The sequence below is a fragment of the Setaria viridis genome, chromosome 4 (assembly GCF_005286985.2).
Source record: "Setaria viridis chromosome 4, Setaria_viridis_v4.0, whole genome shotgun sequence".
NCBI classification, from domain to species: Eukaryota; Viridiplantae; Streptophyta; class Magnoliopsida; order Poales; family Poaceae; genus Setaria; species Setaria viridis.
Window position 1 is genome coordinate 39870059 of NC_048266.2, and position 15636 is coordinate 39885694.

General features: G+C 48.4%; 5 protein-coding genes and 1 non-coding gene across 6 annotated transcripts; 3 read left to right on the forward strand and 3 right to left on the reverse strand.

Annotated features, from left to right (window-relative positions):
• Nucleotides 1-27: 27 nt before the first annotated feature.
• On the reverse strand, nucleotides 28-4213 carry LOC117854034 (uncharacterized). Its single transcript, XM_034736314.2, has 17 exons — nucleotides 3873-4213; nucleotides 3665-3784; nucleotides 3367-3561; nucleotides 3159-3266; nucleotides 2591-2668; nucleotides 2363-2455; nucleotides 1967-2053; nucleotides 1757-1858; nucleotides 1548-1667; nucleotides 1395-1457; nucleotides 1181-1323; nucleotides 987-1080; nucleotides 848-906; nucleotides 703-745; nucleotides 499-590; nucleotides 317-386; nucleotides 28-225 (listed from the first exon to the last, which is right to left on the reverse strand). The coding sequence occupies exons 1-17, from the start codon at nucleotides 4209-4211 to the stop codon at nucleotides 157-159; spliced, it is 1875 nt and encodes a 624-aa protein (XP_034592205.2). The 5' UTR covers nucleotides 4212-4213; the 3' UTR covers nucleotides 28-156.
• A 491-nt stretch (nucleotides 4214-4704) lies between these two features.
• On the forward strand, nucleotides 4705-6790 carry LOC117854036 (clathrin light chain 2). Its single transcript, XM_034736316.2, has 3 exons — nucleotides 4705-5105; nucleotides 5793-5946; nucleotides 6034-6790. Exons 1-3 carry the CDS (start codon nucleotides 4798-4800, stop codon nucleotides 6469-6471), a joined length of 900 nt encoding a protein of 299 aa, XP_034592207.1. The 5' UTR covers nucleotides 4705-4797; the 3' UTR covers nucleotides 6472-6790.
• Nucleotides 6791-7095: 305 nt separating this feature from the next.
• Nucleotides 7096-9709, forward strand: LOC117854035 (uncharacterized). The gene is made up of 3 exons (XM_034736315.2): nucleotides 7096-8720; nucleotides 8959-9049; nucleotides 9143-9709. The coding sequence occupies exons 1-3, from the start codon at nucleotides 7167-7169 to the stop codon at nucleotides 9337-9339; spliced, it is 1842 nt and encodes a 613-aa protein (XP_034592206.1). The 5' UTR covers nucleotides 7096-7166; the 3' UTR covers nucleotides 9340-9709.
• On the reverse strand, nucleotides 9620-11441 carry LOC117854037 (uncharacterized). The gene is made up of 2 exons (XM_034736317.2): nucleotides 11198-11441; nucleotides 9620-10185 (listed from the first exon to the last, which is right to left on the reverse strand). The coding sequence occupies exons 1-2, from the start codon at nucleotides 11388-11390 to the stop codon at nucleotides 9872-9874; spliced, it is 507 nt and encodes a 168-aa protein (XP_034592208.1). The 5' UTR covers nucleotides 11391-11441; the 3' UTR covers nucleotides 9620-9871.
• Nucleotides 11442-11524: 83 nt separating this feature from the next.
• On the forward strand, nucleotides 11525-11596 carry TRNAP-UGG (transfer RNA proline (anticodon UGG)). The gene has a single exon. It is a non-coding gene; the product is annotated as a tRNA-Pro (tRNA).
• A 438-nt stretch (nucleotides 11597-12034) lies between these two features.
• LOC117851372 (V-type proton ATPase subunit F) lies at nucleotides 12035-14052 on the reverse strand. The gene is made up of 4 exons (XM_034733178.2): nucleotides 13829-14052; nucleotides 13573-13654; nucleotides 13150-13232; nucleotides 12035-12442 (listed from the first exon to the last, which is right to left on the reverse strand). The coding sequence occupies exons 1-4, from the start codon at nucleotides 13889-13891 to the stop codon at nucleotides 12278-12280; spliced, it is 393 nt and encodes a 130-aa protein (XP_034589069.1). The 5' UTR covers nucleotides 13892-14052; the 3' UTR covers nucleotides 12035-12277.
• Nucleotides 14053-15636: the final 1584 nt, after the last annotated feature.

The window sequence follows — 15636 nt, forward strand, 5'->3', positions numbered from 1 at the left end:
AAACTAAAAAAACATTGAGCATCACAGTTGCAAATCCAACAAGACCACGTTCATTCCAGACAAGTCAAGGTCACAAACGTTAACGTGCTAGTACAATAGCTTGCAAAAAACATCTAGGTGAGGTGACTTTGGTTCGCCAGATGGACACAAATCAGCCTAAAACTTGAATTCCTTCTTCTTCGACTTGCCTTCCTTCTCTTGCTTCCTCTTCCTCTTGTGAGCATTCTGCACAGGGCAACCCATCCATTCATCAGGCTGCTATATGTATCACAACTTTTTTTAAAAAAAAAACACAGGAAAGGATGATCGTGCATACCTCTGCCACCATGTCACTGAAGTCCTCCTTTTGATTCCGAAGCTTCTCTTCCTCCCGTGCTTCTTCGTACCTGTTACATTATTGTAAGATGATGGGTTACAGTTCTGACTCTAAAGGGAAAAAAAGAAATAACCGCATCAACTACTAATAACTTAAAAGACAACAGGCAGTGTCAGTCTTACTTGGCTGCCAGAACATCATCCATGACTTCCAGTTCCTCAGGTTGGATCGTGACATCCACTTTGTCCGACTTCTGATTCTTAAGCAGATCCACCTGCCACCAAATTTAACATCCATAAAAAAAATATCAAATACAAGTCAAATCTCAGGGAAGCGACCTAGTACCAAAGAGCACATAGAAGCTGATAAATAGCTCCACCACTCACCCTTTTCGGAGCTGATGATTTATCTTGTGTTCCCAGCACATACCTGCAAAGTGAGCATATACAACATGAGATGTCATGTCTTTATGCTTCAACTTTCAACTAAACAGAAACCTAGGGAATAGGTTTTAGGCTCAAGGGCACATACGTATGACTTGACCCATATAGTGTCCCAGGGGCGATCCTTTCTTCCTTCTGCTCGAGAACCTTCAGGAGCCAAGGAAAACATAAAACATCAGTGATGACAGATATAACACAAACCCCAACCAATACTACCCAATAGTCACCTGGTACAATGGCCGTTCTGCCTGCTTCTCCGGCTCCTTCCTCTGCAGCTTACGGAGGTCAATCACATCAGGTGTTTCAACACCAGTTGGAGTACTGTTTACAGGAGAAAAATTAGGCATACATGTCTACTTTGTTACTCAAAAGGAAAACCTGGTGCCTACGAAACACTAAAGAAAAAAAAATAGGAACTCACCTTGAGATGGTATCGACAGACTCAGTTCCATCTTCCATTTCCTCATCTTCCATTGGTTCTTCTTCTTCCTCTTCCTCTTCCTCCTCCTCCTCCTCCTCTTCCTCCAAATCTCCCCAGTGTTTACTGCGATCAACAGGTTCATCCTACAAGGTTGAAGAGAACAAATAAATTCTGGTTCTAAATTGACTCTGAAGTGTTTAGTGCTAAAACATACATCATAGTTAGGTTCATCCTGCTGCAGAACACCAAAAACATCTCCATAGAGTGGACGTCCATTCTGTTGGCAAGAAACAATACAAGAGCTTAGGAAAGGAACTGCGGGTACATCAAGACAGTGTAAAAGCCAGGTTTCAAATAGATGATATACCTCATCAACAGGAGGCTTTCCCCATTCCCCTGGTCTATAACCAAAACTGGCACCAAGAGGGATTGGAGCATTTAGACCTGGGATCTTTAGTTGAGGATAAGAGGGAGGCGGACCGTAGCGCTGACAAATTATGCATTGATTTAAGTTAGCCAATAACAAAGGCTTTATCAATAGGAGAACAGCTGAACATGCAAGTTAAAAGAACAGACCTGCATGTTTATAAGCCATGGGGGTGGGGCACCATCAGGCATACCGAGAGCGTCTTTGAGCTCTCGGGACAGCATGCCTGGCTTCATTTCTCTTAGTTTAACCTGCCAAACCCTTTAGAAGTTAGGAACATAGCATTGTATTACCAAAACCATACATTGACTGTATTTGCTTTATGTCTGCACTCTGCAAACATGAAAGAGCATAGGTACCTCAAACTCTTTGCCTTCATAGTACAGATCACCGTGACTAGTCAACTTAGGTTTTGTTTGATATTTGAAGAACGCGTCATGCAAAACCTGTAGGGAACAATTTTATTGTTAGACGATCCATTCTGCAAGACAACTATTTCAAGACCGGGTAGCTAGCCAGATCTAACGCATAAACATAATTCGCAGAACAATAGAACAGCAACACAACTAATGCTTGCAACCTATCATGACATTAAGACAAGAAATACTCAAGACCAGATGTGGAGGCTTTATATTTGCATGACGACGGTAAATACCCCCGCACAGCAACAAATCATGTGAATGTAACCAAGGAAGAAAGTGTAAAGTAGGCATAATAAACAAAAATATGTGGTATGCAGGAGGAAAGAAGTTTACCTGATAATCTATATCCATCTTGCCCATTTTGGGCTGCATACGCTCCCGCTGCTTCTGTTTTAATTTCTTGCTGTCTTCTTTCTCAATATAAGCCTATGTAGAAATTTAGTGTTCAATTAGACTTTTCATATTCCCGAGATGGTATAAACAGCTCTGCAGCATTCCTTCAAGAAGGCAGAAACTGAGCAGACAGAGAAGTAACTTGTTTAGATACCGGAACCAAATTACCTGTCTTATCTTTTCTATTCCAGTTGCAGCAATGAAATCAGGAAGCTGGAAAGGCTGTTTCTCAATACCTCTCTTCCCCTGAAACAAAAAGATGACAATGTAAATTGACTATATCCACACAAGAAACTGCTATAAACAGATGAATATGAAAATATTGTGCTTAAACATGTATAGACTAAAGGAAGATTTATTTAAAAAACAAGAAAAGCAAGTCATATTTGTGGTTCCAATTAATATTCAAGCCCATTGACTCTAGCTGGACTATCTCTTCCACTGAAGAGGCCTCATGTGAAAAAAGACTAGTTTCGATTATCATAGGATATTTAGACTACAGAACCCACTCAAAAGTATTGCACCACCAAGACCAGCCTCCCCGGTTGTTAGAGCCACCCCTGCAAGAATTACGTATCTGTATAAGAGGTGTGAAACCATATGGACATTGTGCTCCCACACCCCCACACCCTCAATGATCCGCTGAGAAGGAAATACAATCACAATCCCTATGCTAACTGATTTCACCAAATATGAGTACCCATATTTCTAACAAGATGAGTTGAAGGTCACAAACCTGCAGGAACTTTCGCTTCTGGGACCAGTGCCTAGGTACAGGTACTGTATTTCTGTAGGCTTTGAGATATACGAGCAATTTTGGATCTGCAGCAGTTGCATCCCAGACCTAGCAATGAAGAAACAAAAGTAACCAGTAGTGTTAGGATTTGTTGATGAGCAATCAAATTGGTGGCAGTGGGATAACTCGATTGGAAAGAAGAAAGCACCTCTACGACGTCGGGTCTGTTGCATATCTGTTTGAGCTCTGCAATCTTCATCCTGCGCTCCATCTTCTTCTTCTTATTGGACAACCCTCCTTCCTTCTTCTTTTGTGCCTCCTGGTCATCGTCGTCGTCGTCGTCGTCGTCATCCAGTGACGACTTGTTTGCGGCATCCGCAGCACCCTCATCTCCCTTGTCATCCTGTGAGTGAAACACCCCAAATTATTAGGGCTCGGAAGCATCCCATCATCTCGAGATCTGTTCCGAGATTTTTGTGGTGGAAGTAAAGGAGAGAGTGATGTACCTCGGCGGCTGCTGCGGCAGCGTCCTTGAAGGTGAACTTTTCGAAGATGGCCTTGAAGTCATCGAGGAGGGGGTCGTCCAGCTCGGCCTTCTCCGGCACGTACTCTACCTCTACCTCTACCTGCAACAAATCCAGCACGATCAGAAACCCTAGGTTTTAGCAGCTGGGCGTATCGAAACCGAGGATGCAGCGGGGGAAAGCCGGTCACCTGAGGATTGGAGTTGGGATCATCGTTCTCCTTGGCAGAAGCTCCCTCATCCGTGTCCTTAGCGTCGGCGTCGGCGTCCTTGGCGGCGGCCTTGTTCTTCTTGGCCTTGCGGCGGCGCCGGCGTCGGTCCGTCTCCCGCGATTTGGCTTTGTTCCCGTCGGTAGGGTCAGAGGTTGGAGCCGGGTTGGGGGTCGGGTTCACCTCGGCGGCGGCCATGGATTTCGGCGGCGGCGTGGTAGCGGGGAGGAAGACGAGGAGAATTTCGACGAGGAGCGGCGGGCACACGTTTAGATGAGATGCCCAATGGGCCGTTTGGGCCTGTTTGGTTGGCTGCACCATCCTTGCATCCCACCGGGGAGCCACGTCCTCCCCAGCCACGTTGTTATCATGCAAATACCCACTTTATACCCACTGTTTGGTTGCCTGCACGCATGCAGCATGGCCAGCAGAGAAGTTGATTGGTTGTCTGGGCGCACGAGCTGGCCTCGCATCGCTTCTCTCTGCACTCGTGCAACTTGTGTGCTTGCGTTGGCCTGGCTTAACAGAAATGCTCGATTCCCGCGTTTCCAGCGAACCTATTTAGGAGGAGCATCTTGCATCACGGGAGCCTGGCTCGGCCGCTAATCGCGCGGAAGTCGCATGCCGAGAGCTGGCCGGGCTGGAACCAGGCAACCAAACAGGCCCATAAGGTGGGCTTTTTAAACACATTTCTACTCCAGCCTGTTTGGACCATACATATTGATGGGCCAGGGCCCAGGGGCAATACGGTCACTGGCGGCGGTCGGGCTCCCTCCCTCCCTCCTCACCTCCTTGCTTATACATTTCCTTTCCTCCATTGGCTTGTTGGACAGGTCAGATCAAGCTGCGCACACCCACCAGGCCACCACCACCTTGCCGAGGATCCAGATCCCGAGGGGGCCAAGCCATGGCCACCGCCTTCGACTCCCCCACCTCCTCCCCCGCCGCCGCCGCGCCCTTCCATGGCGGCGACGCCTTCCTCCACTTCGACGGCTCGGCCGACGTCCACGCCTCCGCCGACGGATTCCCGGCCTCCCCGGACCCCTACGCCTTCCGCTCCGACGCGCCGCCCTCGCCCTTCGGCATGCCCCAGGCCAACGGCGGCGCCGTCCACGACGACGACCCCTTCGCCCCTGACTCCAACGGTGGGCCCATCCTCCCGCCGCCCACCGAGATGGGCCGCGACGAGGGGTTCCTGCTCCGCGAGTGGCGCCGGTAACCCTTCCTTCTTCACCTCCCCTCCTTCCGCTGCTCAGATCCAGGCCCGCGCACTGCTAGATTCTCCTAGATCTACGCTTCCGATCGTCGCGCGCCAACAACTTGCCTAGATCTCATTTCCTGCGCCAAGTCTACATTTGATGCATCATCCGTTTCTTTTACTTTACAGCTCTGCTCATGAATCAGCGCATGCGATGTGATCCACGCTTCGCCTTAGTCCATGTATATTGGTAATATAAAACACTTGTGGGATTCTAGGCTCATTGACGGATGCGTGCTGCAGCACTACGCTCAATGCCCTGTGACTGTAACCAGTTCATTTGTCAATCATGGTGCAGTTAACTCTGCAGACGTAATTAAGAAAATTATCAGCAATTCTGCCAGTTCTTCTAAAAGTGAGCCTTGCTGCTGCTGTTCTTTGTCCCTCACTTTGTACTCTCTATCTACTCAGCTTGCTTGTCCTAGTTTGCTTTTATCCTCCTCCAGCCAGCCATAACAATTGCGAGATAATGGTATGCTCTAGATGCAGCTGCTAGCCACGGAATATCTTCATGTAGATTGCCATATCTTCGACTAGAGCAGGACAGTCACGTTAAGGACTTGCTGGAATAATGGTTGCTGGTACTTTTGTCGATTGATGTCCTCTCTCTCGTTATTCTAACTATATACTGCAATCATCTACAGTCAAAATGCAATCCTCCTTGAGGAAAAGGAAAAGAAGGAGAAGGAGCTGAGGAGCCAAATCATCCTTGATGCTGAAGAATTTAAGAAAGCTTTCGTTGAGAAGCGGAAGCTCAACCTTGAGACCAGCAAGGGTCAAAACCGTGACAGGGAGAAGGTAGGTGGTACTTCCTTAAGATCAGAGCCCTGCATATCCTTTTCCGCACGATGGAAACCTGAGTCCTGTTTGACTGCTTGTTGCTAGCTTTTCCTAGCGAACCAGGAGAAGTTCCACGCCGGCGCGGATAAGCAGTACTGGAAGGCGATATCAGAACTTATCCCACACGAGATTGCTAACATTGAGAAGAGAGGGGCGAGGAAAGATAAGGAGAAGGAGAAGAAGCCTGGGATCGTGGTGATCCAGGGCCCAAAGCCTGGGAAGCCGACGGACATGGCTCGGATGCGGCAGATATTGCTGAAGCTGAAGCACACTCCCCCGCCACACATGAAGCCACCTCCGCCACCTGCAGCAGCTGCCGGCAAGGATGGTGCGCCAGCTGCTGCTGGAAAGGACGGAGCTCCAGCTGCTGCTGCAAAGGATGGAGCAAAGCCAGCAGCCCCTGCGAACGGCAGCGTCCCTGAGATGGAAAAGGCCGCGGGGGCAGCACCTGCACCAGCAACTGAGCCTATCGCAGCTGCCTGAGCTAATCATTTGCGGTAGGAGGATAGAGTTGTTTCAGAGGAGGCGGTGGTGAAAGTGTCTGAATTGCTGGCATGGCTGAGGCACCTACTGTGTATTTTGTTGGGGCACCTTGATTCATTACATTACATTACTACTATATATTGTTATTGCATTTTGTAGAGAGGTGGGATGTGTGTATCCTGGTATTAATAAGGTAAAATGAGGATGTGTGTACTATGTTCCTGTCTTCCAAGTGTCTTGAGATTTTGTTCAAACTGGTTGTATTACGTGACGATCTGCTGCATATGTATATTTTGTGCTTCCTTGGTTTTTCGATCAATTTCATTTACCGTCTATTTTATCTGTCTGTATTGCTCCTAACCATCTGTGCTGTAACATTTCATTTATGCTATATCTTGCTGCAAGTCTAATATCTCCTCATGCGTCTTGGACAATGGATGATGCACGCAGAGATAGAAGAGGTTATTATTGCTCTTTTCCGATTCATTTTCGTTTTTTAGATTTGCTACATCTCATGTTGCCTAGACATTACAACTGAGCTTGTTTCCAAAGGAAATTTAGGAGGTTGGCCAGGCCTGTTGGGGGTGGGGTTGGAGTGGAGGGAGGCAGCAGGACTCGTCGTTTGCTGGTAGTAGTAGCGGGTGTGGCTTCAAACAGGGAAGTGTGGCTCCCCTTTCTTTCTGGTCTGTGGTCTGATGGCTCTTCCTCCTTGCTGCTGCTGCTCCTCCTCCTCCTCCTCCTCCCTGGTATCATCCCCAGCAGCCCTCTTCTTCGTATCGGGGTCGAGGTCCAGGCGGCGGAGGACGCCCCCACCCCCACCTCGCCTGAGTCCTCTCCTTCCCAGGCCTCCCTCTGCCTTCTCCTGCTCCTCCTCCTCGTCCTACCACGGCTGGGCCGACCTCGCCGCGGCGCCCGACCTTCCCCTCTTCCCCCTCCCGCTGCAGTCCACCACGCATCAGCATGGCCTCCTCTTCCTCTTCCTCCTCCCCGCCGCCGCCCTCGCCCTCTCCCTCTCCCGCCTCCCTCCCCTCCCCCTCCTCGCCGCCGCCTTCACCGCTGGATTCGCAACCAGGCACCTCTCCTCCCCGGCCCCGCAATCAGATTCCGCCCTCCTCGCCGACCTCGACGCCCAGCTCCGCGCCTTGAGGGGCCACTTGCTGTCTCAAGCCGACCCGGGCCTCCTCGTCCAGGCCGTGGATCGCCTGCGCGATGCGGTCGCCAGATTCGCCGCCCAGGGCGACGCCAACCGCACGCCCGTGCTCCGACCGCTCGGGGACCTCGCAGACTATCTCGGTGCCTGGGCTCGCCACGCCGTGCGGGACCTCACCCTTAGCTCGCCAAGGAAGAAGCAGGCGCCTTCCAAGAACAACACCAATTCAGATGTGGCCAAGCCTGCTGCTGCTACACGTCCTCAGCCGCAACAACAAAGTGGAATGCTGCACTTTGACGAGGATGGCAGTGCAGGAATGGGCGCTCAGGCGAACCTGGGAGATGCTCGCTTGGAGAGACTAGTGTTCAAGCACAGGAATGCTTCTCCCAGGTTTTCCACCGAATCCGTGCAGTCATCTTTCCTGGAGAGGACGCTTGAAATTCGGGACAGGTCCTACAGGTTCAATATTGAGCGCCGTGACAGTGGTAGCCAAGTCAGTGAAGCACAGCACAGGGCAGATGGACGCTTTGCCGACAATGCTGCCCCTTTGGATCCTGCGTGTGATGAAAGTGCCGCTACTGATTCGGATGAAAGCGCCGCTACTGATTCGGATGGCGAGGAGTTCAGCCGTTATGTCAAGGAGGCTGCAGAGCTATTGAGCAAGGCCAAGGTGGCCATGGCTGATGAAGAGACTGCAGACGCGCTGCTGTACAAATCAGCTAGGCTCCTTTCTGCAGCTGTAGCTTTGAGGCCAACAAGTCTGGTAGCTGTGGGTCAGCTTGGGAACACCTACCTGCTCCACGGAGAGCTCAAGCTCAAGATTAGTCGCGAGCTCAGAACGCTCTTGGCCAGCAGCGGGGCTTTTCTCAATGGAAGAGAGCGTGTTTCACGGTCCAGGAAGGTAGATAGCACAATCTTAAGCACGGACAACATTTCATCAGCCCTTGTTGATGTATGTGAAGAATGTGAAAGCCTCCTTGTTGAGGCTGGCAGAAGCTACAGGACTGCCCTTTCGATAGATTCGGGTGACGTCAAGGCATTGTACAACTGGGGGCTGGCACTTATTTTCCGGGCGCAGTTACTTGCAGATATCGGACCGGTATGGACATCAATATATGCCATTTTCTTTTATCATCTATTACGAGTTGAAAGAAAGGTCTTCTTTTATGCTCTAGGAATTCAAACTGCCAATAATTAATATTCACCTGGGCAAGAATTTGTCCGAGAACCAGTGACAGTTTGCTAAAATCAAATGCTGGTCTTTTAGGTTTTTCTATTTGTGAAGACGACTTGAAATGTTTTCATGCCGGTTGCATTTACTTGGAATGTTGATGCAGGAAGCGGCAGTTGATGCTGACCAGGTGTATCTGGCTGCAATTGATAAGTTTGATGCCATGCTGTCGAGAAGCAACACTTACGCCCCAGAAGGTTTGATGACAACTCTGATGTTTGCCATATTATGTTGGTTGGTTGGGTGGGTGTGGGTATGTCTGCTGATGCGGAATTGTTATGGCACTGCAGCTCTCTACAGATGGGGCACCGCACTGCAGCAGCGATCGCATCTGCGGCCTCGGAACAACAGGGAGAAGATAAGGCTTCTGGAGCAGGCGAAGAGCTTGTTCGAAGACGTGCTGTATGTGGAAGCAGATAACAAGATGGTGAGGGAAGCGCTGTCATCATGCATATCAGAGCTCAACTACCATGGCCGATGGCTATAGCCTGTTGTTTGCTTTGGCAGTGCAGTTGCCTATATATGTGCTCCCTATAAGGAATTCAGGATTGCCGGATGGATCAGGAAAGCTAGAAGCCAATGTCTATGTTTTTAGCTAGTGCTGGTTGATAGCATACAATGCAACAGGATTGTATGGGTTAATCGAATAGTACAACGAACAAATAAAACCCACGGTCAATTTTGAGTTGAAAGATGCACGCGTGATGTAATTTTGTCTGTTTTTAGTTAAGTTAAAGCAGGTTGTTACACTGCGGTGGAGCCTGAGATGAGATGGCAAACATGCCAGCAAACATATTTTTCTTAGAGAGACAATGTAACACTAGTACCATGCATACCAACATGTTTTTCTTTATCTCTTTTCATGTCTGCAGCAGGCTGTGTATTTCGTAACGACGACAGCAATCATCAGCAAAAATCAAAGAAACACTAAACGAGTCCTGTATGCAATTGCAATCTCAGCCTTTTCACTTTGCCACTTTGACCTCTCTCAGCAGATGGTGAACAACCTTGTGCGTGGCCTACAAGAACCTCTCCACCGTCATTGCCAGTGTGGTGTCCTTAACGGCACCGATCACCGTCTCCTTCCTCTCCCCGTTCTTGAAAATCAAGATGGTAGGGATGCTTCTGATGCCGTACCACGTTGCGACATCCTGGTTCTCGTCAGTGTTGAGCTTCAGACACCGCAGCCTGCCAGTGTATGCTTTTGCCACATCTGCGATAACAGGATGCATCAGACGGCAGGGGCCGCACCACGGTGCCCAGAACTCAACAAGCACCGGGGACTCGCAGTGAAGAACGAGGTCATCCCATGTCGACTCTGCTACATCAAGCACTGTAAAGTAAAGAGGGGGAAAAAGAGAGAGAAAACAGCCAGGTCAGGTCTCAGTCATCACAATTCAGTTGTGTGCAACACAAATTGTCTGAATTTGGGCTGTGACAATTCTACAACAGAAGTAAGGTGCGTTCCCATGTGGATTGGTACATCACAAGGACACCGAAAGCCATCCGATCCAGAAATCACCGAAACAATGAAGTTCAAGTTGTTTTCCCATGAAGATTCACACAAGACAAGGAGACAATCACAAGATTTCCACCAGCAATGTTTGTTTACTACGTGATGCAGTCATGCATGCTTACTGCTGTACACTATAGTGAGAACTGAACGATCACAAAAAGGATACCATCTCTACTGCCCAGGGGCAGATCCAGAATTAGGGCTCTCGCAAGCAGACTAATTCATACTTTACGGGTTAAATATCTACTGACTTGAAGATTACTAAATGAGATTGTTCTTGAGCTGCAGAGCTATTGCTTATTGGATCGCTCAATGATCCCTGTGCATAACATGTAGAACAAATTTTAAATTCTTTTTATAACGAATGGAAACAGTAGGAGAGGAAAAATCCTACTTCTGTATGCTAAAATGTACCTACAACACACAACAGAAATTAGAAAGGAAAAGGACGAATGAATAATTAGTCAGAGATGAGCATGATCAACAAAAAGTAGCTAGGGTCAAATCTATCTGAGACTCTAAGTTGGTAAAGGCAGCATGTAGAGTAGTAATAATTCATAGATATGCAGGCAGCTGCTAATGAAAGCTTACAAGGGTGGTCAGTACTCAGTAGTGGCAGGGTTTTGCAGTCCAAGGGAATGGAGATTGCAAGGAACAACATGGATGGCCAATGATACCGCACGATTGGATTCGATCTGAAACGGACACGACGAGGAGAACCAAGGGACCGGATCGCGAATCTGACCCAGCGACTGGAACGGATTGCACGGCGAGTAGGTAGGTAGGCCGGAGCAAGAAGAGCAAAACCGGGGGATTTATAGGAAGTTACCAAGTTGGTCGTCGTCGTGAGCCTTGGCCGCCGCCTTGCAGCGGCGGAACGCGGGGGCGGAGGCTGCGACGGCGGCGCCTGGCAGCCGCGGCGTGGGGCGGAAGCGGAAGGAGAGGAAGGCAGGGGGGTGGAGCAGGCGGCGCGTGCCGAGGGCGGCGGCGATAGTCTCCGTGGACATGGCAGCGGCGGCCATGGCTCTTCTTCCCTCTCCTCTACCTCCGGGCACGGGCAAGGCAAAGTGGGGGAAACCGCTACGGAAATGGAGATGGGGAAGACCCTGCAGTACTTTTAATACTATAATAAATTAATCATAAAAAAAGTCAAAGAGGGCGTTTGGTCTAGTGGTATGATTCTCGCTTTGGGTGCGAGAGGTCGCGAGTTCGATTCTCGCAACGCCCCAATTTTTTTTCCATTTTTCAAAATTAAATATCAGAACCAAGATCATCGAGAGAGTGCTTATTTTTGGTGTAGCAAAGCGTAAGCTGCAGCTCTTGGAGCTAGTACGATAAGATAAACCAAGCTGGTTTAGAGATGTGTTTAATCCAATTAATAACAAAATTGCAAGCTCTAAGATTTTCTAGAGCAAGTGATGACCAGCTCCCAAAAATCATGGTCATACAACTAGTGGCGGACCTAAAATTTTACCGCATGGTATGCTGAAAAAAAATCTTATACAATTTGATAAAACCATTTACAATTTGGTAAAACCATATTCTAATTCGGTAAACCACATGCACTAAATAACCTAATAAGTCTTAAATTCAAAGATTAAGCTAGAAACAACTACAAACATTACCTTTCCCATAGTGTGTGACTGTGTAACCGGCAATCAACTCGTCACGACAATAACACCTTATATTACTCTCCATAAAAAGAACCAAATTAATACAAGCACCAAATAGCATCCCAACCTTATAAAATACAAGCTGGTTTGGTTCAACCCAATTATTATTGTTTGCAAGCTCATTCGTTATTCATGCTTCTTGCTATCCCGAACCGAAATGGTGCAGGCAACCTTCTCTTCAACACAAAACAAAATAGATACAACAAAGGGTGCTTCCTTGCTACACAAGGGCACCTTCATCGCCTCTCAGACGCCACTGATTCTGTGGAGAACAGATACTTCACGCGAGAGAGCACTGAGTCGTGCGCTGGATCATACGGATGGTCCTTGGATGGGATCTCCAGAATAGCAGGGACTGGCTTGTTGTAGCTATCCACCAGAAATCGTATCATGTTGGCAATCTGTCACCCACACACAACAAAATAGGCATCAGCAGGGATACAACTTATAGGATGGATCTTTCCTCTATTAGCTAAGCTGGTACCACTATGCTTAACGATTTCCACGATGCTTCTAGACTTTTTTTTTTGTTTCTTTCTCAAATTAATTATAGCATAACAGCAGGAGTATCCAACAGTAATTTGTCCAGCAATTGGCACTAATGAACATGCACTGTAATTAATTACGGCTTGATCTAAAACTAAAAGAGCTGGAAGGTAGGTTTCAGTAAATTAAGATGCAAGTAACAAGAGCCACCAACCAAGAGGATACTAATTACTGTAAAAGGTGATCGAAATAACAAAGGATGATGCAGGGAAGAAAAACTGGAATCTAAGCTGAGTTTTGAAAGCACAATTTCTTGACTGAAATGGTAAATTTATCCTGAAGCACGAGAATCTGGCAGGAGTTCAAAAGGCTCACTTTTAGAGATTGTTCACAAGTTTTGAACCAAAAAAGAATCAACTCGAGGACAACCTTTCAGGTTCCAACAAGCTCACCCGATATTGTTTACAGCAACAGGAACTGGCTCTAAAGAAACTCAACAAAACTAAATGAACAAAAGAACCCCACACCTTTTTCTCTTATCTGCACGATATGTTTACCAGGATGTGACCTAACAATGCATCAATACACAAATATACGTATGTGTATGTGATGGTTCACTTACATATTGGCTGATGAGCACAATAGCAATATCCTCCCTTGCAGTAAATTCTTTGAATGCGTCTTCAATTTGTTTGACTGTCGTCTCTGTGGCATGAAACAACAGAGAGTATTGATATCGATCCATCCGGATCAGCAACCGTAACAAAAGTACAAAGTAATATGCAACACCAACTAATCAGGATTGTAAAATGAAATCAAAATGACTGGAGCTCCTCGTCATTGATACGGTTACAAGGTATAAGAAGCATTCAAGATTATCTGCATGAGCTCTACAAGTACATGAAAGCTCAAGACTAAGGAAACCTACAGTAGTAGGAAGGAAGCTTAGATGTATGTATCCTAATATAAAGTAGGCCTTGGTCACGATTGAAGAAGGAACCCGGTAAGCAATCTTGATATTTGTGAAGGCGTTCGTTTTACTTACTGTTATCGACGAGGAGGTAGTTGGTTTTCTTGCGCAGATCAACATTGCCAACTCCGGCCATCAAGAAGCCAGTGACGGTGTCCTGCAAGGAAAACACGCAATTAGTCGTCTAGATGTCAGGAAGAGGGGCAAATCGCGGCTGACAGTAAGAAGCCCAAAAGTCCGACCCCACGCTGGATCCAACACCCCAAGGGTTGTCGGTCTCCTCCTGCGCAAGGAGAATTGAGCCGGTGGCGGTGGGGTGGGTTCGGGTTACCTCGTCGGCGATGATAGCGATGAGGGCGGAGTTGTTCGTGGGGATGTTGGCCCTCCCCGCCATGGCTCGCGATCGCGGATGCTGCTGCGGATCCGATCCGATATGGAGAGCGGAGATCGGATCGAACTCCGATGGAGGGGATGGAGGAGGAGGTAGACGACGGCACGAGGAGGGAGGGAGAGATCTGGAACAGGAGGAAGACCCTGCCGCCTGCTGTGTGGGATGTGGGCCTGTGGCTCTTCCACTCAGACAGGGCCGAGTGGGCCGGCTCCAACATGGCCCGCTATCTGAAACACACACATAACAGAAACATGCTCAAACTGTCAAACACACACACGTCATACAAATCTATATCTATACTTACTGTAAATAAAGAAACAAAATAATTGATGTCAATTACCACCGTAATACCCACGTACCCCTCAAGGAGGTCCCAGTGTCCAAGTGTTTCTCTCACAGATGACCCACCGTTCAGCTGTGAAAAGTACGACGAAACGACGAAACCAAGGGGGGAGACCATTTCGGTTCCCTCCGTTCTAAATCCCACCTGCGCCCATTTTTTTAACACCACGCGCTTTTTTTACCCGCCCACGCGTACCCAGCTCAATCCCACCTGCGAATCACGCGCACGCGAGAAATTTGACGATTTGGGACTTCAAACATGTGTGCTTTGCCGATTTGCACTCGTGTGCCAATGACATGTGGGATCATGTGTATCAATGACATGTGGGCCCGACTGGTGCGAAGCCATACGTTTGAAGTGGCTCGATAGCAAATGGCTCTCCAAGCGGGGCCTTAGGGAATTTTTGTTAAAGGGCTATTTCGGAGCCGTGCCTTCCAGAACGGCAAAACCCCCGAGGCGAGGCCACGAGAAAGCGGCGGCGGGCGCGAGCGCCGGCTGGGGGCGGCGTCGGCAGGCGTGGGCGACATCGGCGGGCCAGACACTAGACCCTCACGCGGTCTGCTTGCATCCATGCCGAGCCCGTGCGGGGACCTCCGACTGGCTGGCAGTGCGGAAGAAGCTTGGGGCATTCACCCCGCCTTGGGCTCTTCGGTGGCCGCTGACTGGGCTGTCTTGCGGCGGTGAAGAAGATTCGGTTGTGGCGGTCGCTGGGGCGAGTTGCTTCCGTGAAGGTTGCGTCGTGCTGTTCGATTGAACTTGTGGAGGCGAATCAAGTCAGGTAAACCCTCCTCCGTAAACCCTTCCCACTCTCCTTATTTGACTGTTTCTCTCGTTGCATCCAAAATATCGCGATATTTTCTACTAATTGAGAGATGCCTCCACAGGTGCCATGGAGCGAGCTGCGATAGTAGCATTTGCTAATGCTGTCATCGGTAGAATAGTGAATGAGATTGAGAAGAAGTACAATATCTGGAGGGGGCTACCACGTCAAAGTGAGGAACTGATTAAATGCTTGAACGCCCTTACTCTTGGAATGGACGATGAACTTGTCAAGTGCGGGGGTACTCCTCGCATGCTGTGGCCAGAGCTTATGGTCAAGAGATGCGTGCTTTGACTCATGACATTGAAGATTGCTTGGAGCGGTTCTTACCCCGCGTGACCTGCAAGGAGGGATCATCTCGCACAATGTGAAGTCAGTGCCCAAATGTCTTCGATTTGCAGTTGAGATCACGCTTTATATCTGTAGCCCAGGTTCCAGATCCAAACTTCCGACACTACTTGTGCGATGTATTGGTAAATAAAAAATATATACTACTCCCTCCATTTCAAATTGCAGGTTATTTTACCTTTTATCTATGCACTTGGATAATGTATATCTATGTACATAACAATATCTATAAACCTA

Bases quoted from the DNA above. Each gene is read 5' to 3' on its own strand.
- LOC117854034 (XM_034736314.2), bottom strand. From the start codon at position 4,211: ATGGTGCAGCCAACCAAACAGGCCCAAACGGCCCATTGGGCATCTCAT. The intron at 1,668-1,756 runs GTCTGTTCTTTT...ATAATTTGTCAG, and splicing joins CATGGCTTATAAACATGCAG to CGCTACGGTCCGCCTCCCTC. The intron at 746-847 runs GTATGTGCCCTT...CTCACTTTGCAG, and splicing joins CTATATGGGTCAAGTCATAC to GTATGTGCTGGGAACACAAG.
- LOC117854036 (XM_034736316.2), top strand. From the start codon at position 4,798: ATGGCCACCGCCTTCGACTCCCCCACCTCCTCCCCCGCCGCCGCCGCG. The intron at 5,106-5,792 runs GTAACCCTTCCT...AATCATCTACAG, and splicing joins CTGCTCCGCGAGTGGCGCCG to TCAAAATGCAATCCTCCTTG. The intron at 5,947-6,033 runs GTAGGTGGTACT...GCTTGTTGCTAG, and splicing joins AAAACCGTGACAGGGAGAAG to CTTTTCCTAGCGAACCAGGA.
- LOC117854035 (XM_034736315.2), top strand. From the start codon at position 7,167: ATGGCTCTTCCTCCTTGCTGCTGCTGCTCCTCCTCCTCCTCCTCCTCC. The intron at 8,721-8,958 runs GTATGGACATCA...ATGTTGATGCAG, and splicing joins TACTTGCAGATATCGGACCG to GAAGCGGCAGTTGATGCTGA. The intron at 9,050-9,142 runs GTTTGATGACAA...ATGGCACTGCAG, and splicing joins CAACACTTACGCCCCAGAAG to CTCTCTACAGATGGGGCACC.
- LOC117854037 (XM_034736317.2), bottom strand. From the start codon at position 11,390: ATGGCCGCCGCTGCCATGTCCACGGAGACTATCGCCGCCGCCCTCGGC. The intron at 10,186-11,197 runs GTAACTTCCTAT...TTTACTTTACAG, and splicing joins TCACGACGACGACCAACTTG to TGCTTGATGTAGCAGAGTCG.
- LOC117851372 (XM_034733178.2), bottom strand. From the start codon at position 13,891: ATGGCGGGGAGGGCCAACATCCCCACGAACAACTCCGCCCTCATCGCT. The intron at 13,655-13,828 runs GTAACCCGAACC...TTTTCCTTGCAG, and splicing joins TCGCTATCATCGCCGACGAG to GACACCGTCACTGGCTTCTT. The intron at 13,233-13,572 runs GTAAGTAAAACG...TTCATGCCACAG, and splicing joins CTACCTCCTCGTCGATAACA to AGACGACAGTCAAACAAATT.